Consider the following 23794-nt stretch of genomic DNA (forward strand, 5'->3'; position numbering starts at 1 on the left):
TTGACTCGAGGTTGGTATATGAGTCAATAAAACTCTGCCACTGGTACATTTAAGCAATAGCTCATGACAGGCCATAGTATATGGTTATTGCATCATAGCTAAGGGGAGTAGTTCGGTGATATAATAACCATATACCATGGCCTGAAGTGAGCTGTTGCTGTTATAAAACTTTAGGCTATGGCAATATGAAAGTAAGACACACTTCAATTGTTTTTATTACGGTCTGCTTGCACTACAAGGCGGTTGCTATGCAACATACAGGTGCAGCTTAATAAATTAGAATATTGTGGAAAAGTCTATTTATTTTTTGCCGCATTGATGCAGTAATTTGTGCAAAAGGAGCCCCAACTAAGTACTGAGTGAACATACTTTTCAGTAGGCCGACATTTCTATATATAAAATATATATTTTGATTGGTCTTATGTAATATAAAAAATGTCTGAGATACTGAATTTGGGGTTTTCATGAGCTGTAAGCCATAATTATCTAAATTAAAACAAATAAAGGCATTAAATATTTCACTTTGTGTGTAATGAATATATAATCTGTGAGAGTTTTGCTTTTTGAATTTAATTACTGAAATAAATGAACTTTTCCACAATATTCTAATTTATTGAGCTGCACCTGTACATACTAACAAGTAGCTGGCATTATTTTTTTCATAGGGCAGATATTGCAGACTATTTACCAAGGTCCAACGCTGTTGTAACGTACAACCTAGGACCATTATTATACAGTTTAAATATTTTTTCAAGCGAGAATATACCCATTTAGATTCCAAATATGTTGTCCGTTCGTCCAAATAACGCCTGTTTGGACATTTGTTCCAACGTTTTCGGAGATTGAGCAGCTGCGACAGGACTGGGGGTTGACGCCCAGTTCAACCGAATCCCTGTTCAACGTGAGGTTAACTATCCTAACCAATCATCTGCTATATTCCTTTATCTGTCATTTATCAGTCTCCCCAGTGAGTAGCCAGATTAATACATTTAGTGGAAGTGGCAATAATGAAATAATCAGGATAAAATCATCACTTTATTGATCTAATTCAGATGACGGACATTTTCAGCCTCTCTCGGTCCATATGTGCGTGCCGTGGCGCGAAGGCTTCCTCCTTTCAACTGGGCACGCGCCAGCCCCTGTCTCCTCCGTAGACCAGCCCATCTTAACGAGGCCAAGACCTCAGACGTGGAGTGATACTGACTTGTGAAAAGGAATTCCAATCATAGCTGTGGATAATTATACGCTCATTATACCACGGTATATGAACCAATCAGATTGCTTGATTTCAGCTGCCCGTTTTATAAGAGTCAATAAAGCAACCCTGGTACATGAGTCAACACAGCCCTGCCACAGACCCAGGTCAATTAGGTTGTTAACCAAAATCCTTCAAGTTACTTTGAGCGATTGCTGTAGCCTCACTGGAGTAAACGAATGCGAAGTGAGAGATTTTTTTCAGGGCGGGTGGTAGGCCCCCCAAAACGACTAGTGTTGTCGCGGGGCGCGCGTGTCACGGATACGTGGTGTCAACAGTGTCGTAAGGCGGTTGTTAGTATCAGTGCATTTCTCTATACTGAGCTGAAATGAAACAATTGCACATAAATTAGGTAAATAAATATTAACACATAAATTAACTTATTTACAATTTTATATACAGTTGTGACAACACACATATGAACTATTTACAATACAGGGACAGTGTTTCCCACAGGATTTTCTCTGAATGGATTTGGTAGGTTTTTTCTGCATCTCCGTAGACCGTGCCGCACCACCGTTTTAAAGTCTTAGTGAATTGATTGATTTCTTAAAAAAAAATTATTATAACTTTTTCAGGGGGGGCGGGGGGTCCCGTTAGCGGGGCGGGCCGCCCCGCCAAGGCAATGGTAGGCTAAACACTCAGGTTTTGTCTTTACGTGGGAAACGCACGCTTCCTGTGTGCCAGGCAGAATCGATAAATTCTTTTTTTTAAAGATTATGTTTTTGGTCGATTTTTATTATTGGTTTTATTGGAAAAGTCCGGCAGAGAGGAAGAACGGGAGGAGATATGGGGGAAGACATGCGGCAAAGGTCGCCGAGTCCGGGAGTCGAACCCGGGACGGCCGCGTTGCACCGCAGTGCGTTTCGTGGTGCGCCACCCTGGCGCCCCTGAGAATCGATCAATTCTAATGAAGTATCTGTATTCATTTCAAATACTAATAGTGAGCTAAAGTTGTCCAGGCGTTTTGTCTCAACAGCTGCTTCAGAAGCCACGCCCAGTCGCCCACCATGGACACCTTCACGCTGGCTGGCTTGCGGAGAAAACGGAACCGTCCGGCAAACCTTTATTGGCGAAAGCCTGTAGACTTAATTTACAAGCATTTATCTCAAGGGTTCAGCCTATAAACAGGATGGATAATATATCTCCTGGTCCCCATGAAGGCCAACCGGCCCCTAGGTTGAGAATCTTTAAGTGAAGTAATCTGCTGAAGTGGCGTATTGTCAGTCAAGCAACAGATGTACAGCGAGCATTTATTTTTTATTTATTTAACAAATTCTTATTTACAATGATGGCCTGGCGAGATGACAAAAGGACCTCTCGAAGGGTAACAGGGACACATTTCTTAAAAGAAAAAGAGACAGACTAGACTATACATCACAGAGGTAAGGAAAATATGTTTTAAACACGCATCAAACAAACAACCAAATAAAATCACAAGGTATGTAATACATGAAGCAGAACAGACAAATGACAGTTAAAAGGCTTGGTGACAGCCTGTGTGTAAACAACTCTTCAATAGAGTCCTTAAAAGTAGTGAGGGGGATAAATGTGTCCATTGTCAAAAAAAAATATTTGCATCTCGTTTCAACTGCTGCCTCATGCATAGTTGTACTGAGTGGATAACGCCAGGACAAGAACGGCACCGGAGGGTGCATCTACCAAGCCTCATGCATAGTTTTACTGAGTGGATAACACCAGGACAAGAACAGCACCAGAGGGTGCATCTAGATTAGAAGCCTCATGCATAGTTGTACTGAGTGGATAACGCCTGGACAAACAGCACCAGAAGGTGCATCTAGAATCCTCTGGCATAGTTGTACTGAGTGGATAACGCCTGGACAAACAGAACCCAAAGGTGCATCTAGAATCCTCTGGCATAGTTGTACTGAGTGGATAACGCCTGGACAAACGGCACCCAAAGGTGCATCTAGAATCCTCTGGCATAGTTGTACTGAGTGGATAACGCCTGGACAAACAGCACCCAAAGGTGCATCTAGAATCCTCTGGCATAGTTGTACTGAGTGGATAACGCCTGGACAAACGGCACCCAAAGGTGCATCTAGAATCCTCTGGCATAGTTGTACTGAGTGGATAACGCCTGGACAAACAGCACCCAAAGGTGCATCTAGAATCCTCTGGCATAGTTGTACTGAGTGGATAACGCCTGGACAAACGGCACCCAAAGGTGCATCTAGAATCCTCTGGCATAGTTGTACTGAGTGGATAACGCCTGGACAAACAGCACCAGAAGGTGCATCATCTAGAAAGTGTTTTGAGAGCTGGAAACATGGCACGACATTCTTTACCGCGACCCGAGGGTTCGGTCTCGGCCGTGGGGAGAGAGATTTCAGTTCGTCTCTCCAGTTGTGACGGGGAGTTGCCCCACGGACTCTGCGTTCTGTAGCACCTCATGCTCGCTGTGCAAGAATAACCCTGCACTTTCAAAATTAAAAACGTTCCAGGAACAGAGGTCAGCCGGCCCGGCCCGTCTTCACCCCGCCGTCCGTCCCGTCCGTGTATACGAGACGTTTCTCAACGGCATCTTGGTGCACGGTTTTACGAAACCTCTCGAGTGGCAAAACACCAAAAATGATGAAAGCGGCCAGTGATGGAATGAGTCGTTACTAGATTTGATTCTATGTCGGCTATTGGCTACATCCTGACCCCTCTGTGTTCAATAGGTTGACAGGATTATGTAATTAGACTAACTTAGAGCAATTCCTGTGGTGAGCCATCAAACCTCTCTCTTTCTCCCTCTCTGGCTGTCTTTGTCTCTCTCTTTCTCCCTCCCTCCCTCTCTCTTTCTCCCTCCCTCTCTCTTTCTCCCTCCCTCTCTCTTTCTCCCTCCCTCTCTCTTTCTCCCTCTCTCGGTCTCTATCTCCCTCTGTCTGTCTGTCTGTCTGTCTCTCTTTGTCTCTCTGTGTGTCTCTCTGTCTGAGACGCTGAGCTTTTTTTCCCACCGTTAATTAAGCAGCGGTGTCTTTTCTCTTCCTCTGCCAAGGGAGCCCAGATGAGAGTCCCCCTGAATCGAGGGAGGGATGGAGGGAGGGAGGGAGGGAGGGAGGAGACCGGGCTCGAGGCCATGGCGAGCTGCATTAGTCTCTCTGCGGGGCCGCGGCCCATTACTCATAAAGTGTCTCGGAATAGTAGTGTTGATATGAGACCGCTTCGACTCTTGTGAAGCCTTTATGGTTTGCGTGACCTCCTGGCCCGAGCGGAGGTTCTAGCCGCCGGAGTTCCCTCTCGGAACAGAAGGTGTGTAAAGTAGGGATGAGATAGAATATTCAAATTTTCGAATAGTCGATGCCAGTCTCCACATTCGATTTTCATGTCTGAGTAGAGTTTTTTTTTATATATATATTTTTTCTTTTTTTATAAATATATATTTTTAATTGAAGCAAACTATTCTTATTTAATTCCTTTTTATATTTAGAGGCAGCCTACCTTTCATACCCTAATTGATCTAAAAGATGCACACATGCTACTGTTTCTGTTTGTTTATTAAAGCCGGTTGATAGGCCAATGCAATGCTGTTACTATAGGCTACGATGGTGAATGGTGTCATTTTGCTTTATTGTCGGTCAGCTGAGCCGATCAACGTTCTGAAGGATTATCTGAACTTCAGATTCTGAAGTGCCTATTTATGTGCAATACCCTTTGATTTTAATGATCCATTCTATTAAAAAGAATAACTGAATTTAACTGAAACTGGACATTTTAACTGAATTTAAACAAACAGAAAATAGCAATATATTTTTTATATAATAATGAAAAAAAATGTCTCTTAAAGGAAAACTCCAACATTTTGGGAAATTAGCTTATTTGCCATCTACCCTGGAGTTAGACAAGAAGATGCATACCTTTTTCTTCTCTGTGCATGCAGTAGGAGTAGGAAGACGTTTGGAACTAGGCTAATGGAGGAACCTACTTCCAGTGACTGACGCTAAGCTAGGCTAATGGTGCACGTGCACGTCTTCCTACTCCTACTGCATGCACAGAGAAGAAAAAGGGTATGTATCTTCTTGTCTAACTCCAGGGTAGATGGCAAATAAGCTAATTTCCCAAAATGTTGGAGTTTTCCTTTAAAAACCAGCAATTTCCGAATAGCACTTTTGCTAGAAAGTCCCATCCCTAAAGGGCAGCGGGCGTCTCCGGTCCACTGCGGCTGATTTATCCACAACCAAAGCCTCCACGTTAGCTCGCCAGGCCGAGGACAGAAGATTCCTCTGAACTACCACTCGACTGATACAGGTTTTCTTTCTCAATCGCAGATATTTAGAGAGCTATGACGAATAACAAAGGAGACGCGAAAAAATCTGAACTTAAATGGACATTTATTCAACGCAATCTGTTTGATCTGTACTCTTGTCTCCGCAGTGCACTTATTTTAAAATTGTTCACTCGCGTCGCACAGCCGGCTCGTATCGTCTTCACGTTGGAGGTGACGACAAGGTGACGGAGCGGAGATTCTGTCCTGTGAATCCACCGCTATCTCTCATTGAACACTGTGCCAAGTTGGCTTGGAGTTGGTGTAGTGAAGCACAGACACACACACTTTTTATTTTTATTATTTTTATTAACCTTTATTTACCCAGGGTAGGTTCTCTGAGCACGGATGCTCTTTTTCAGGAACGCCCTGCTTCACATTCACACAGTTCCATTCACACCTGGGAGCTGCCCAGTACAACCACAGTCTGCCACTGTTGGCCACTGAGCAACTCCACTGGAGCAGTTGTTAAGTGCCTTGCTCAAGGACACGTCAACGGTTGGTGTTAAGGGGATAGGAGAGAGTTATTAATTCACTTAATTACTTATTATTATTATTACTTACACTTAATTCACGTATTAAATCATCTGATGCCGATTATCTCAATCGCCCCTGATTAATCTGTCTCATCACCATTCCAAACGGTAGTTGTTCAACTGCCAAAATGTCTGATAGTCGAGTAGACCCAACTGTTCCAGACACAGCCAGACTTCCTGGCAGGATTTGGCCGGTGCTGCCTGCCGGTGTGTGAACGCGGGGCAGGCCGGGGCAGAGGCCAGGCTATCCATTAGAAGGCCGTGTCGGGTTCTTGTGGAAGCAAACGACCAACGGGACCCTCCAGAAAAACGTTGGTCCACGTGCATTTACATTTACATTTAGTCATTTAGCTGACGCTTTTATCCAAAGCGACTTACAAGTTCTGTACGACAAGTCACCAGGAAGGGGCACAACTCTATCAGCTGAGTAACAATGTTCATCAGAGTGTTGAGTGCTACAGTGTAGGTTAGTGTATTAGGACAAGTGCATGACAGTAAGGTTAGTTAGGGTTAGGGTGCGTCATGCTTCTCTCTCTCTCTGCAGCTTTTGGAGTCATTATCAAAACATGCCGGTTGTCATGGGGACCATATTGTTTTGTCATCCTCGGGTAAAGAATTCCAATGCGGTACTTGTCACGGAGGATCAGACCGCGGTGGGAACTACACCGGCTGGTTAGGCGCTCCGGTGATTACCACCTCTGTGTGATTAAACCACGATAATTAAAATAGCTGATAATAGGTCTATTACAATCGTGATCTTTTTCTTTTTGTCATGCAAGACATTTGTATCGGGAAGGCAATCAGGGTTCGCACAAGGTCCTTGCTTAACACTTTGACTGCCACGCCTATTGCTTATCCTTACCCTTAGAATGCGAGCCTTCTAGTAGTTTCCGTGGTCGTTGCACTATGTTTGGGAAGCTGTGTGTGTGTGTGTTCTGTATTATAGCTGTAGAGACACGGTGTGGCTCATTTTGACAGACATTACTTGTAGTCCAGCATGGGAATAATAGTTTGTTTCCACACGCTGTCGTTTGTAGTTTATTACACGCTAAACATTGCGCATTTCCAAGATAATAAGTATTTTTTCATAGATCGCGAGATAAAACGCGTTATTTGCAATAAGCCCAAACCGTTGTGGCTGATCCGATGAAACCCTAAATACTCCCAAATCGGCGCGGCTGGGTAGCGCAGCGGACTAAGCGCCTGCCTACCACCGCAGAGACTCTGGTATCGAATCCAGCTGTCAGCGGTACCTCCGGCTTGGTCAGTCGTCCCTACTAACACAATTGGCAGTGTTAGCGAGTGGGAAGCCGGTGGGGTATGTATCCTGGTCGGTGTAAACAGCGACTCCTACTGGGTCGGTCGGGGCGCCTGTTCAGCAGGGAAGGGATCTGGGGGAGATAGTGTGATCCTCCCACGCGTTACGTTCCCCCAGTGAGAGTCCTCGCTGTCAGGTGAAAAGAAGCGGCTGGCTGACTCCACATGTATCGGAGGAGACGTGATAGTCTTCAACCCTCCCTAGGCCGACAGTGGGGGGAGAAAGGCACGCAACGACCAGGAAGGGAATTGGCATAACGACTAAATTGGGATGGGAGAAAAATACGGAAAAAGGGGGCGAAAAAATAGATCAAAACAAAAAAAATACTCTCAAATCAAAGGTATATGACATGTATATATATACCTTCACAAAATCATCAAGGGGGGGGGGGGGGGTCGTTTTAACTCAAAACTATGATCCCGTTTGCCGAGCATGTTTTTCATCCGGTGAAACACAGAACTGTGATCGTTAGAAAAACACGTTTCAGATTTGGTAAAATAGACATAGAATGTACCTTACCTTAGCCAGAAGGTATTCCAAGAAGAAGAATTCCAAGTGATCACATTGCCATCCCGATTACCAGTGTATATGTCTATTAGGGCTGTCTTAAATACTTCGAAGCTTCGAAGCTTCGTTCGATGGGCATGGGATTCGAATATGAAAATAAAATTAGATTATTAAAAAATATATATAATAAAAATTATATATATTTTTTTTTTATTTTTGCTAAATCAACTCTGCCTCTCTTTGTTAAACAACAAGCAATGCTGTTTGTTATGTCGGACTCTGCACTGACAGATTTGTGTTCATTGTGCTGCTTTTATAAAGCCTCAAATGACGGCTTACAATATTTCATGAAAGCAAAGTGTTTAGTTTGTCTAAGATTTAAAAAGGTTTAAACTTCACAGCACTGACAACGTTGAACAAAGTGCTGTACAAGTCCCACAACATAAAAAAAGATTTATAATTTTAATTTTTAATTTTTATTTCGAAGCTTCAAATTAAAATCGAATCTCGGCCCCGAAGCTTCGAATTCCAAAAAAAAATTCTAAGGTCAGCCCTAATGTCTATACACGTTTCGATGGTCAACGCTTAGGCGACGGAATTTCTAGCCGATCAATGTGAATCTTGTACATCTAAAAAAAGCGGTGACAATAAAATAATCTGAACCTGAATGTGAAGTCAACCGAGCCTTTGTTGGTCAGTTAGTGGATCTTTATGCTTTTCTTCCACGCTGTATGAGATGTAATATTAGTAGCTTGTTCTGCTTGGTGTCCCCCGCTCCCTCCCCAGGCTGTGTTCCAGACACTCAGGTGGTTTGCTGACTCTATTGATAGACACAGTTTGGCTGTTGTTTTGGTTTTTCCCCGCCAGCCATGTGAGACCCTCTTTCCCGCATTTTTTTTAATACGGCACTCTGCTCCGACCCAGCAATGTGATTGGCCGAGAGGCATCCCTGCGGCGCGCGTGCGGGGGGGGGGGGTATTTATAGTAACATCACGGGGTGCCTTGTTAACACTCTACCTGTGTTATTCTGCTTTGTTTACAAAATAATATCCTTTGTTACATTGTAGCCTACCTACGTCACGTTCGTTTATTCATGTCCCTTAGCAACGCATGCGATGGCCTTTAACCCCTAATTTCCCACTTTGTATGTTGTGTCTGTCCACTATGTTTGTTACTTTTGTTTGTTTTTTTCCCCCTTATGTAAAGCGACCTTGGGTCTTATGAAAGGCGCTATATAAAACGAAGTTATTATTATTATATAAAGCGCAGGACCAACTTTTGTGAAAATGTATTCTTCGCTAAGCGGCATTGTAGTCTTTTTTTAAATATTTTAATGAATGGAAGTGGACAGTGCCCTCACGAGAGGTGTTCGTTGGACAATGCCTAGGCTAACCGGCACTGTCCGCTTCCATTCATTGTGCTAAGCTAGGCTAACATGCAGCCAGACAGCTTTCTACTGAACGCACAGAGAGGAGACTGGTATCTATCTTCTTGTCTCTCTCTGGAGAAGACGGTAAGCTAATTTACCAAAATGTTGACGTGTTCCTTTAATGGCCCAGGACGTGCTACAGTGCATAACATTAGTCGACAGCATATTGACGTACCCCCTCCACCACAGTCAACACTAGTACAGAACTGCATTTCAACACAAAAGTGGATTTTGAAATAAGTATAAACTATATTATTGAATAACATAACAATAGTTGAACATGACTCATGCAGACAGCACAGTGACTAGGCTGCTCTGACCTGCTAAGCCCTGCCTGCTGACCTGTGTCAGTTTTTTTTTTTTTTTTTTTTTTTATATATATATATAGCTGAGGTAGGTAGATTACGTTTTTAGTAAAGTAAGTTTTAGTAAAGTAAAAGTACAAAAAAAAAAGATACCGTCGGGTACCGGTATCGATTCACAGGACGTACCGGTCCCGGGATCGGTTCAAATGTGAACGTTACCCAACCCTGTGTGTGTGTGTGTGTGTGTCCAGTGTCCACCTCAACGGGGCTTTTCCATGCTGGTGACACGTGGTGTGTGCTGGGTAGTCTCCAGGTTATCCCAGGCCCCCCCCACACACACACACACACACACACACACACACACACACACGCACGGCATTCTAGAGTAGGTCCACTTGCTGTGCCAGTGTGCCCCCCCTCTCTCTCCCTTCCTTTCTCTCTCTCTCCGTCGCTCTCTCTCGCGGCTCCTTCTGTCGCTCTCTTTGTGTCCACTGTCTGTCTGTCTGTCTCTCTCTCTCTCTCTCGTTCTCTCTCTCTCTCTCTCTCTCTCTCTCTCTCTCTCTCTCTGTCTCCAGGAGGATTACTCTTTCCAGTGTGATTATCATCTATTAATAGCTCCCTTTAAGGCCATCCACATGCTGCTATAGGCAGCGCCCAGAGGAGCAGCACACACACACACACACACACACACACCATCACTACCCTGGCCCCGCCCACGACACACACACACCATCACTACCCTGGCCCCGCCCACCACACACACACACACACCATCACTACCCTGGCCCCGCCCACAACACACACACACACACACCATCACTACCCTGGCCCCGCCCACAACACACACACCATCACTACCCTGGCCCCGCCCACCACACACACACCATCACTACCCTGGCCCTGCCCACCACACACACACACACACCATCACTACCCTGGCCCCGCCCACCACACACACACCATCACTACCCTGGCCCCGCCCACCACACACACACACACACACACACACACACACACACACACACACACCATCACTACCCTGGCCCCGCCCACCACACACACGGTACATACATGCAATATTATGCATATATCATGTAGGAGTACACTATACATAATGCACACAATATGTAATACATCTGTTTACAGTGATAGGCATGTGCAACCATATAAACACACAAGACAAAGTGCTACACACTCATATACAGGCATGCCTGCATGTACACACACACACACACACACACACACACACACACACACACACACACACCGTAAGCTTGCACATATACACATGACAGTGGCTCAGGAGGTAGAGCAGTCGTCTGGTAATCCAGAGGTTTCCGGGCAGCATGTTGAAGTGTCCTTGAGCAAGACACTTAACCCCTAATTGCTCCCGATGAGCAGGTTGGCACCTTGCATGGTCGCCATCGCCATCGGTGTGTGAATGTGTGAGTGAACGGGTAAAATGTGAGGAACAAATTGTAAAGTGCTTTAGATAAAAGTGCTATATAAATGCACCATTTACTATTTTACCATTTACACACAGGAGAGAGGTTGTGGTGGACAGAGAGCAAGGCTGTCCCCGAAGCCTGTTTTTTGTATTCGAACTTCGTCAGGGTTTTTCGAACGGACGTTCGAACCTTCGTTTTTAATAAAAAAAAGATTTTTATAAATATCCTCAAACTAAATCCTCAATTTGAATAAAGTGATTAATCTGATTAAATTAGTATTTTTCTTTTTATTAAGTATGTATCAACTTTCCAGCCCCAGCCCAGGGAGAAGCCCCAGCCCAACTAAATCAATTCAATCAACTTTCTTTAATTAATATAACTCATCGTTTTTTTTTTAATACTATAATATTAGTGTAGCCTAATCTAGTTTATCTGCAACTGTGAAGAAAAACCCCATTGGTTTAAACGGAATGAATAGAAAAAAATATTTAAAAAAATAAAAAATGTATTTCTTTTTATTAAAAATTAAAAAATCAAATGTTGATTTAGAATTCGAATGCCAACGTAACGAACGAAGGTTCGAACATTTGGACTCAGCCCTAACAGAGAGAGAGAGAGGTTGTGTGGACAGTAGAGTTCTCTCAGAGCGCTGCTCTCACCCTGTTCTCTCACCCTGTTCTCTCACCCTGTTCTCTCAGAGCGCTGCTCTCACCCTGTTCTCTCACCCTGTTCTCTCACCGCGCTGCTCTCACCCTGTTCTCTCACCCTGTTCTCTCAGAGCGCTGCTCTCACCCTGTTCTCTCAGAGCGCTGCTCTCACCCTGTTCTCTCACCGCGCTGCTCTCACCCTGTTCTCTCACCCTGTTCTCTCACCCTGTTCTCTCAGAGCGCTGCTCTCACCCTGTTCTCTCACCGCGCTGCTCTCACCCTGTTCTCTCACCCTGTTCTCTCAGAGCGCTGCTCTCACCCTGTTCTCTCAGAGCGCTGCTCTCACCCTGTTCTCTCAGAGCGCTGCTCTCACCCTGTTCTCTCACCGCGCTGCTCTCACCCTGTTCTCTCAGAGCGCTGCTCTCACCCTGTTCTCTCAGAGCGCTGCTCTCACCCTGTTCTCTCAGAGCGCTGCTCTCACCCTGTTCTCTCACCCTGTTCTCTCAGAGCGCTGCTCTCACCCTGTTCTCTCACCCTGTTCTCTCAGAGCGCTGCTCTCACCCTGTTCTCTCAGAGCGCTGCTCTCACCCTGTTCTCTCAGAGCGCTGCTCTCACCCTGTTCTCTCACCCTGTTCTCTCAGAGCGCTGCTCTCACCCTGTTCTCTCACCCTGTTCTCTCACCCTGTTCTCTCAGAGCGCTGCTCTCACCCTGTTCTCTCACCCTGTTCTCTCAGAGCGCTGCTCTCACCCTGTTCTCTCAGAGCGCTGCTCTCACCCTGTTCTCACCCTGTTCTCTCACCCTGTTCTCTCACCCTGGCCTGTTCTCACTTCACTGTTTCAACACACTTACACAATATGTGCTCATTTGTGGGACTTGATGTTTGTCGCCAAGGCGTGTCCAGTGTGATGGGTGAGTGTGACAGGTGCGCTACAGACCCTGGAGTTTGGGTGAGAGTACGGATGATGGGCGCTGCTACAGACCCTGGAGTTTGGGTGAGAGTACGGATGATGGGCGCTGCTACAGACCCTGGAGTTTGGGTGAGAGTACGGATGATGGGCGCTGCTACAGACCCTGGAGTTTGGTGGTAATCCAGTCACGTATATCGTCTGACTGCAGCAGGCTGGAACAGACTCGGGGTGACTGGGTACTAAACAATATAATTAACTCTGAATAAATGTATTATTAAATTTTTTACCCAGGGACAGTGCACATTAATTAACATCTTCAATGTAAATGTGCCAGAGTTAGCTAATGAGCTAGTTGTCATCTGTACTTTTGTAGTACAGTGTCTTTGTATTTTAACCTTTAGTATTATGGATATTAACCATGCTGGCAGAGTACATGCATCCATGTTGTCGTGAACATTTTAATTAAATAAAAAAATTCCCTATCCATAGTCGCCGTGGGATTTTTTTTTAAATTAAATTCCCTACCTACCCAATGGCCTTACTGACAACCAACAGGAACCAAACAATTTATTTTGTTAGGCCTTAGTGTGCCTCTACAAGCTCCCCAGGTCCTAGCAGCGCTGTTGTTGACACACGTGCGTATATCGTTGGCTTTGTTTTGAATGTGCAAACCACTTAGTAACAAATGTACCCGCAGGTCTCTCTGCAGAGAGAACATCTTTGTTGACAAAACAACAGGATTTGGTCTCATTTCAGCGAAGGTCGCAAGGCCTTAATGTCACTCTTTTTTTATCCAGATAAATGACTGCAGATTTTGGAATGAGACGCCACAGTATGCTCTGTTCCACTAAGTTTTTAATCCTGCTCTGATCACAGGACGCCTGCCTGAGTCAGTCGGTCCCTTTTGTGTTGTTTTTGTAACTAACCTGCTTGGAAACGGCCTAAATGAGCCGGCGAGAGCTTGGAGCCAGTAGGGTGTGAGTAAGTAAGGGTGTTTTGGACAAAGTAAGTTCTTGGTTCAAGTTAAAGCCGGCTGCGAAACCTCGGCTAGCATCAGTGCGTCTGACTCTTAACCACGAAAACCGGCACGGACTATAACTTATGACGTCACGTATATCATGCCAATTAGGGTGCAGAGTAGACCCTTGTGTATAGCATACTGTTTACCTTTACTCATAGTATATATTCTAAAAAAATATATATATTATATATTATTGCAACATATATTATAACTGATAGGGCATACAGACCCTCATCTGCACCTTTTGTTTACAGTTTATTTTTCTCATATTTATATAATCGGATACAATTGTATTGCCTATATTTACATCGTTCTACTATTTCCCTGCCCATACCTGTACCTCCCCTCCCCCATGCCGCTATGATGCCCGAATTCCCCCAAGGGGATCAATAAAGGGATATCTTATCTTATCTTATCAAAAGCACATAGCTGAAAACCACTGCCGAGATTGAATCGGTCGACAAAAAGAAAACTGAAAATAGAAACTGGTCTTCAAAGGAGAACATCTCTAAGCTGGACTCGGAAGGAGAAGGTGAACTGTTGCCTTCCCTCCTGGTGTCACGCCTCTGCGCCTTTTGACCTTTTAGGCTAAGATGGCAAAGCTAACACACATACACACACACACACACACACACACACACACACACACACACACACACACACACACACACACACACACACACACACACACACACACACACACAGTGATACTGCCACACACACACACACACACACAGACACACACACAGTGATACTGCCCTGCCTTTACAGCGGCTTATGTCTTACATAACAGCCGCCCACTCTCTCTGAGAGCCCAGGGACATCAGGTGGATGTTGTGGGGATCAGGAGAGCGCTTCCTCCACAGGGCTTGAACCCGCGGCAGCAAAACCCCGCTCAGTCTGTCATTGTGACCGTAAACAACCCCCCCACTCCCCCTCGTTATTCATGTGGATATAGACAGATCTGTCTGCTTCTCATTCATAAGCACAGGCCGGTAATGAGATTTTGAGCTTTCCACCCTATTACCGCCTGGATGGAGGAGAGTGGATTTGAGGGGTAAAATAATCAACTCTCTGGGTCTTATGAAAGCAAAGCCATCTCTCTGTTTCCTGTGTCCTTAAAGGAACATTTCACCAAAATATTAAGATGATTTAATTGCACTCATAATCTCACCCATAGTCTCGTACAATTCCATTTATTTTTTAACCTTTATTTAAAGGACGACTCCACTTTTTTTGGAAATTAGCTTATTTAACATCTTCCCTGGAGTTAGACAAGAAGATGCATACCTTTTTTGTCTCTGTGCGTGCATTTTAGCTTTGGGAATAGACGCTCCGTTAGCATAGCTTAGCTTCATCACTGGAAGTGGGGGAGGACAGTAGCCTTACAGTGCCTTACAGTGTATTGCAAGGTCTGACATTGACCAAACTTGATATGCATGACCTTGGTGGGCTCTAGGTCAACTCCTGAAAAGGGGGTCAATGTCAGACTTTGCAATCAAAGTTAGGGGGCTAATAACCCTTGCCATAATTTCAGTGCGCCCCCTAACTTTTGATTGCAAGGTCTGACATTGACCCCCTTTTCAGGAGTTGACCTAGAGCCCACCAAGGTCATGCATATCAAGTTTGGTCAATGTCAGACCTGACGTCCTCGGTCCGTTTGCAGTTTTGGGAGTGGAGTGTTCCTTTTTTTAAACGCAACACGACTGAACCCTGTAAAGCCTTGGTTCTCACACTCCATTCAATCACCCCGGTCTCCCTTGTTGCTTTGAGGAGAGCGACCTCTGTGATGGGGTCACCAGAGGCCTGGCACACCATACCACCACCACACTAGAGTCATTGGAATAACTGCCCACTGAACATAAGTAAATTGAATAGCAAAGTGTCTTTCAAGTACCACCTAAGAATACACTACTTAAATATGTGAGCAAATACTGTTCATGTTTGGGAGTGGAAATACCTACTGTAGGGAATGTAATAATGAAATATTTACTCATGAATGTAATAACCTTTTCTGAAAATATTCTGATGCTTGTTTATAAAGATGTCTACTACAATGTTTTACTGTTTTTAGATTATCATTGTTAATGAATTGTGATTGTCATATGTAGGCCTGCCGCGATAAGCAATAAATCGATTAATTGCCGCGATAATTAAAATTAATGCAATGATTTTGACGGGCGCGATTAATTGCTATTTGCGCGTTTGTTTTAATGAGGCGGAACCAGTACCCCTCGTCAGTCACTCCGTGTGGGGGGCCGCTGGCCTTACTACAGAGCACAGAACGGGAGCTCCGTGGGGCACTAGCAACGCCACATATGTGACTTGCTCTTACAAAATCAGTCACATTGACCCGAAAACACATTTTGAGATGTATACACCAATGGAAAGAGGAGAATGTTAGCTTTCCAATGATACCAATACCACCTTTCTACTCCAAATATAAAGCAAGTTATTACAATAGTTAGTTACTACATATCGGATGTTAGCAAAACCTTATTGTGGAGAAAAAAGCCTTCAAAGTTTTCAGTTAATTAATTAGAATAAATTTATTTAATTAATTATTTTTTTTTTTTTTTTTTTTTTAACTCACACACCTGGCCCGAGGGACAGAATGTCTGGGACATGCAAGTAGATCTAAAAGTAATATCCTGCAGGGACCCTCAATGGGGAAAACACGTACATAGGATGAAATCTGAGAACACACACTTAACGTTAGATCATACAAGTAATTTTCAACGCCTTGGCCCGAGACAACAAACACCATGCTATTTTTCAACATGGCATCAAGGATATCAATGACGTTATGCTGCCACCCTCAGTTTACAAAAAGTAACAGCAGTCACGTTAACAAAACTATAAGCTAAACTAACCTAAACATTTCACATAACTGTACCCGTGAATGGGACACACACAACCAGCAGGTCAAACAATACAGTCGGTCGCTCGCTCCAGCTTGCATCAAGCTACAGAACAGAAAAATGCACATTAGCAACTAGCAACATGTGCATAAAAGCAGCGTGCACTTCCGTCACCTCTCAGTCAGTAATAAAGGTATTTACACAAATTATCAGCGAACTAATTGTGGTCTACATAAGTTACAGTGAGTCATAAAATTATACTGATGACTTTTCCATGTGATCACTTAAATTATAGTATTAACAGTTTTTCTATACGGAGCGAGGAGCAGAGCATCTTACTCACAGTTGAAGACATCTTTCTGCTGTAGGTTAACCATAATGCACCGGTATTATGAATCGCACCACAAAAGCCTTGACTTTTTCATACCTGTAGGTGGTGCACTTGTACATTAAATAAAAGGACTTTTATTTACAATGGCTGCTTGACCCAAATTATTCACAATTTAACAATACTAAAACGGTATTACTAACATACTGTAGCTGAACATCATTCTTCACACCATTACAAATGCATACACTACACTCACTCACTCACACACACCTGACCGAGGGACAGAAGGTCGGGGACATGTAATGTCCTTGGTCTCCTCAGTGCAATAGTCTCTTATCTTGTCGAAGAGGTACCATTGCCTTTTGGCATCCAGTCCTGGCCTCTCCTGCTGACATGGATCTTCCTGCCTCACCATTGCATCAGGGCGCAGTAGCTCAAACTCTTGCTCTGGTGAGTGTTGGAACTCCTTGGCCAGGACGACCCCAGGCTTTTGGTGTGTGAAGCGGAGGTGGTGAAACCGCTTGATTCCGGGTAGTGGGCGGTAACTGGGGGATAGGAAGGTTTGCCAGTCATACGATGGCACCAAACCCTCCCCAGACTCCAACCCAACCAGCTGCGGGATGTTCACACCGCTGACTGTGCTTTGTCTCACTGCCCAGCAGATGTCTTCAAGGCAGGAGACAGGTGTGCGGCGGAACTTCTGCTTGAAAAGCCCAAAGCACCAGTCAGGGGCAAACTTGGTGTGACCCACCAAGAGGAAGTTCAGTGAGATGGTGTCATGCAGGCCCACCATGCAGCGCCAAGCACAGTACCAGAGCATGTATCTGTTCTTGTTCTGCCCGGAACAATTGTCGCAGTGCAGCTGCAGATGCCTCTCCCCAAGGCCATAGTGTGCAAAAAAATGGTGGAGGTAGCTGATCACTGCATTAGACCCTTTGCTGCTGCAGTGGGCCTCGTCGATCAGGTAGTTTACCTGCTGGGGTACTCCCTCGCAACAAACACCAAATACTCCACACTTTCTTGGCACAAGAAAATATACTGGGCCAGGCTGAAGAGGGTCACTGGGGTAGTGGACCTGCAACATTAAATGAAGAAATGTATCAGCTGAATGAAAGAATATTGTAAATTACAAATGGGTGATAATTCAATTACAGTAATTAAACTAACCTGCTGTGCATAGTCAAAACTGTAATGTACAGTTACATCTCTACTGCATGGTGGGTTAGGGCCAAGCTTAGCAGAGAGATCCTCTACCACCACCTTGCATCTGTCGGTCATCCCCCGTAAGATGTCCCGCTCCTTTCCCACCAGGCGTAGGTGTTCCTCCTGCTTCTGAAGTTTGGCAGACTTCACACATTCGGGCAGGTTGGAGCTCCGATATATGGCCACGTTGTGTTTTTGACACTGCCAGCAGAGGTCCGTCATTGGTTTGCCAATTACAATGTATGGCAGAAGTTGGCACCACATCTTCCGGAAAGTGCTGTTGCCAGCAGCACGATAACCTGAACAGTGAACACACAGTGATAAAATAAGACAGGTTCGTAGTAGCAGTAGTCCACTTAAGCAAATCAAGGGCCTAATTTATAATGAGCCATTAATCATTATTATTGTCAAATAACACTATCAATCAAATGCAATGAAAGCATTTATTTTCATTTTGAATCATTTTTATCAACACAAAAAATATACATTCATAAAATATTGATAGATGAGTATGTATAATTTATGTGTGTGTTAAATGTAACATTTCTGGTGTTTCCTTTAATAATAAAAAAAAATGTGTCACCTGTTTGTATGTCTGCAGTCATAATAACAAGTATCTTAAGACAAAGAAAATATTAAGACATACACACCAGTTTCAAGCATTGACGCCTTGTACTTCCGCCACACAGAGGACTTAGTCTCCGTTGTAGGAAGCACACGGATGTCTGCCCTCTTGAAGCCGGGAATGCGTCCTGGGAGTGACATGGCACAGTCATCTGCAAAGTTGCTGATGAATCTCACGATCCTCGTGATGTCTTCATATAGAAGCACCTTCTTGTTGGCCAAGCGACCCCCACCCCTCTTTATCCTGGGAGCCACACCATACTCCTTGTAAAATTTGATGGTTGCCGTGAGCTTGTCTTGTGAAATTCTGAAACACATAAACATGGACATTAAGCCAAATAAGAACGTGAGAAATAACAATCTATTTATTGTGCAAACACAAAGCAATGAACTGTATAGGATGCAGAGGGGAGTTTGTTATGGTCGTTAAGGAAATCTATGAATGACATTAGACTAGTTTTTAACTTTTGTAAATAGAATATAATGCATTTATTTATCATTGTCACAAGAGTAAGTAATCATTGGTGATTATATTCTAAAACAAAACACTTGTAGCTTTCAGAAAATGTATTGTTGGGCAATGTTACAGCATGCTTTTAAAGTTGGACCCAGTACCGGGTAATGTCTTTAATACAAAAATAATACTTACACATGAAGAAACTTGAATGTTTCTCTGCATATTTGTTGGCCATCTATGAAATAAGACGTCCTCTGATGCGTCCTCTCCTTCTGATCTTTCCTTTTGGAACATAAAGTGTCTTTGGAGAGGTTCATGGTGCTGCTAATCTTTCCTAACAGGAACATGTGTTTTTCACCTGGGACATGACACCAAAATTACCGTTATTCACTGCCATCAGTTAAAAACATACATGTACATCACACACACAATTTATGTGCAGCATTATCACAGTCTACAGTTCTGAAGTTGATCAAGTTATCTCACTCACTCGCTCTGTTTCTTGCACACACACACACACACACACACACACACACACACACACACACACGGAGCAAATAGAATAATTTGACATCTTCACATGTTATTTCTTTCACCTAGTAACTATTCAAACCCTGCAGCAACAAGCTGGTATACACCAGAGAGAGAGATAGATACAGAGAGAGAGACACACACAGATACAGAGAGAGATAGACACTCTCTCTCTCTCTCTCTCTCTCTCTCTCTCTCTCTCTCTCTCTCTCTCTCTCTCTCTCTCTCTCTCTCTCTCTCTCTCTCTCTCTCTCTCTCTCTCTCGCAAAGTGGATAAGTTCTTACCGGCAGTCAGCTCTTGAATCTGGTCGCGCATTTTCACCATATCTTCAGGAGTAAACCGCGTACAGCAGGCTTGCCCTTTGTTAAGCTTGCAGGTACAAGCAAATAAACGAGCCTTTTCGAGATTGCATCCAACCTCAACACTTGCGTATTCGCCCTGTAGTCTTTGAAGCACTCCAGCTGTCGGGTCTATTAAAAAAAGTGGTTCTCCATCTCGCTCCATCTCGCTTGTCTCTTCTTCATCACTATCCGAGACCGAGAGCTGCAGCGGTCCCACAGAGTCTGAATCTGAGGTCTCAGTGTCACTGGATGAGTCCGAGTCCGAGTCTGATTTATTAATATCAATATGATCAGGTCCCGGTGCAAAAAAATAATCACTAATAAGCTGGCGCCATCTATCACCAGACTCTGCAGACAGCACCGCATTGCTGTTTAACAGCCGAGCGATTACTTCTTCTTCACCCCGGTCCGGATCGCGGGATGCCATTATTAACTAAAATAGAATACAAATCTAAAAAGAAAACAGATGATACAGATGTAGAGAACTATTAAAGAACTTGAACTTGAACTAGAGTGTAGACCGATCGATACCAGCGTTAACGTGTTGGCTGGGCCAGCATAAACATAACGTTGACTTGACCGTGAGCTCTGACAGAAGTCCTCCTTCGCGCGACTTGTATAGCAACACTCATTGATTGGACAATCAAGAGACACACAAACAAACAAACAAGCCTATCATTCATAGTTATTCTTGTTGCCATGCTGTGTCATGTGTCAGAGAAGATTGGCAGGGCGAGACGGGAGGAGACGCTTCAGTAAAACTGCGACTTAATTATTATTATTGTTCCCCCCATCTCTCATTGCTACGCTTCAAAATCATATTTCCCAGTCGAAATGAGAAATAATATATACATATTATGAAAGCCAAGGTGTTGTTTTATTAGAATAATGTTAAAAAAGAAAAGAAAAAAAAGTGAAAAAAATCCGCGGTTTGACAGAAAAGGTGTATTCTATGTAAATGAGCAATTGCGACATCCGACTGATTCTGTGAGAGCACGTCACATATAGCTTAACTACATTTCTCAATAGTGTTGCTCCTTTTAACCAAATAGCGTTCTTTGTAGTGTAACGTTAGCTATTTTTAGACCCAAGTAGTTACTCGCTACTGCCCGGAGAAACTGGACTGCTAAATAAAGATTAAAGATCTAGTGTTGATGCTCATTCAATGCCAACAACATTAGCTAAATAGCTAACAAACGAAATACAACGTATAGCATAGCTACAACACAGAATAACGTTAATACAATTACATGCATCATTGTTTACAATGAACGGGTGGGACTAGTCAAAGGACTGGACACGGGGACAAGTTAAACATGAATACATTTATTATAACAGGTAATCGAGTTGCGCTCCCGTGCCTACGCACCACAGGGCTATTCTATTCTATACGGCTTTGACGCTTCCTCCTCATCGTTGATTGCCTGTAGTAGCTGCATCTAACGTTAGTAGCTAACGTTAAAACTAACCTAAAGTTAGTTGCTCACCAACAATCTCAACATTTGTTTTATCATTAGCTCAAAAACACAGAACCGGACGAGATGCTGCTAGGATAATAACAACAATACTTCCGCTCCGGTCGGTGGGCTTCAAACTAAAAGTCTAAAACCGGAAAAGACGGAGCGGTGGGCTTCAAAATAAAAGTTTTGGGAAATAAATTTCTCAAAAAAAAATTCTCTAACCGGTCGCAATAATATCGCTTATCGCGATATTTTCGGGGGCAATTAATCGCCCAGCAAAATATGTTATTGTGGCAGGCCTAGTCATATGTATCATGTATTTTTGTGTTTTGTGTTGTCTTTCTGTGTGGATCCCCAGGAAGACTAGCTCGCCACTTAGGTGGCAGCTAATGGGGATCCTTTTAAACAATAAACAACAATAAACAGCACACCATACCACCACTATACTAGAGTCGCAGCACACCATACCACCACCATACTAGAGTCGCAGCACACCATACCACCACCATACTAGAGTCGCAGCACACCATACCACCACCACACTAGAGTCGCAGCACACCATACCACCACCACACCAGAGTCGCAGCACACCATACCACCACCATACTAGAGTCGCAGCACACCATACCACCACCATACTAGAGTCGCAGCACACCATACCACCACCACACTAGAGTCGCAGCACACCATACCACCACCATACTAGAGTCGCAGCACACCATACCACCACCATACTAGAGTCGCAGCACACCATACCACCACCATACTAGAGTCGCAGCACACCATACCACCACCATACTAGAGTCGCAGCACACCATACCACCACCACACTAGAGTCACGGCATAGACAAATATTGAGATTTATTACCTTTTTTCAACTGATGTCCCTGATGGAAAAACGTTATTATTTTTTAAATATCTACTTGGTGATCAGCGTATCGATTATAATATCAGCAATAATAACGCTGTATCGATATAACACTGGGTTGTGATGAATAGGTCTCTGGATCAACTTTACTGACTTTTATCAACGTTTCTTCTCTCCCCCCCTTTGTGTTTGTGTTTGTGTTTTGTATTGTGTGCGTTTGGTTCATGTGTATGTATGGGATTGTGTGCGTTTGTTTCGCGTGCCTCAGACGTGCCGGCACAGGAGCAGCCGGAGCTGTTCCTGAAGAAGCTACAGCAGTGCTGTACTGTGTTCGACTTCATGGACACGCTGTCCGACCTCAAGATGAAGGAGTACAAGCGCTCCACACTCAACGAGCTGGTGGACTACGTGACCGTCAGCAGAGGTTACCTGACGGAACAGGCCTACCCGGAGGTCGTCAAGATGGTGAGGAGCCACTATACTACTACTATTACTACTGCTACTGCTACCACTACTACTACTACTACTACTACTACTACTACTACTACTGCTGCTACCACTACTACTACTACTACTACTACTGCTACTACTACTACTACTACTACTACTACTGCTGCTACCACTACTACTACTACTACTACTACTACTGCTACCACTACTACTACTACTACTACTACTATTACTACTGCTACTGCTACCACTACTACTACTACTACTGCTACCACACTACTACTACTACTACTACTACTACTACTACTACTACTACTACTACTACTACTACTACTACTACTACTACTATTACTATACTACTACTGCTGCTGCTGCTACCACTACTACTATTACTATACTACTACTACTACTACTACTACTACTACTGCTACCACTACTACTACTACTACTACTACTACTACTACTACTACTACTACTGCTACCACTACTACTACTACTACTACTACTACTACTACTACTACTACTACTGCTACTGCTACCACTACTACTACTACTGCTACCACTACTACTACTACTACTACTACTACTACTACTACTACTACTACTACTACTACTACTGCTGCTGCTACTATTACTATACTACTACTACTACTACTACTACTACTACTGCTACTACTACTACTACTACTATTACTACTGCTACCACTACTACTATTACTATACTATTACTATACTACTATTACTACTGCTACTACTACTATTACTACTGCTGCTGCTACTATTACTATACTACTACTGCTGCTACTACTCAAGTTTCAAGTTTCTTTAATAGTTGTCATACAGAAGTACAGAATACTTTTGTACAAAATGCTTCTTTCTGTTACACTCCAGAGACTGTGCTAGACAAAAATAGATAAGTATAAAATAAGTATAGCAAGTATAAAATAGAAGTCAAGTACGTAGACACAAGTGTTCAGTATGTACATATATACTACTACTATTACTGCTGCTACTACTATTAC

General features: G+C 43.7%; 1 protein-coding gene across 1 annotated transcript in view; it reads left to right on the forward strand.

Annotated features, from left to right (window-relative positions):
* Nucleotides 1-23794, forward strand: part of ppp2r5eb (protein phosphatase 2, regulatory subunit B', epsilon isoform b) — a 96441-nt gene that overhangs the window by 38529 nt on the left and 34118 nt on the right. The window contains exon 4 of the mRNA XM_084308596.1: nt 22591-22787. Coding sequence (XP_084164722.1) covers nt 22591-22787 — 197 coding nt within the window. The remainder of the gene's footprint in view (nt 1-22590; nt 22788-23794) is intronic.

The sequence above is a fragment of the Notolepis coatsorum genome (genome assembly GCF_963971535.1).
Source record: "Notolepis coatsorum genome assembly, chromosome: 2".
NCBI classification, from domain to species: Eukaryota; Metazoa; Chordata; class Actinopteri; order Aulopiformes; family Paralepididae; genus Notolepis; species Notolepis coatsorum.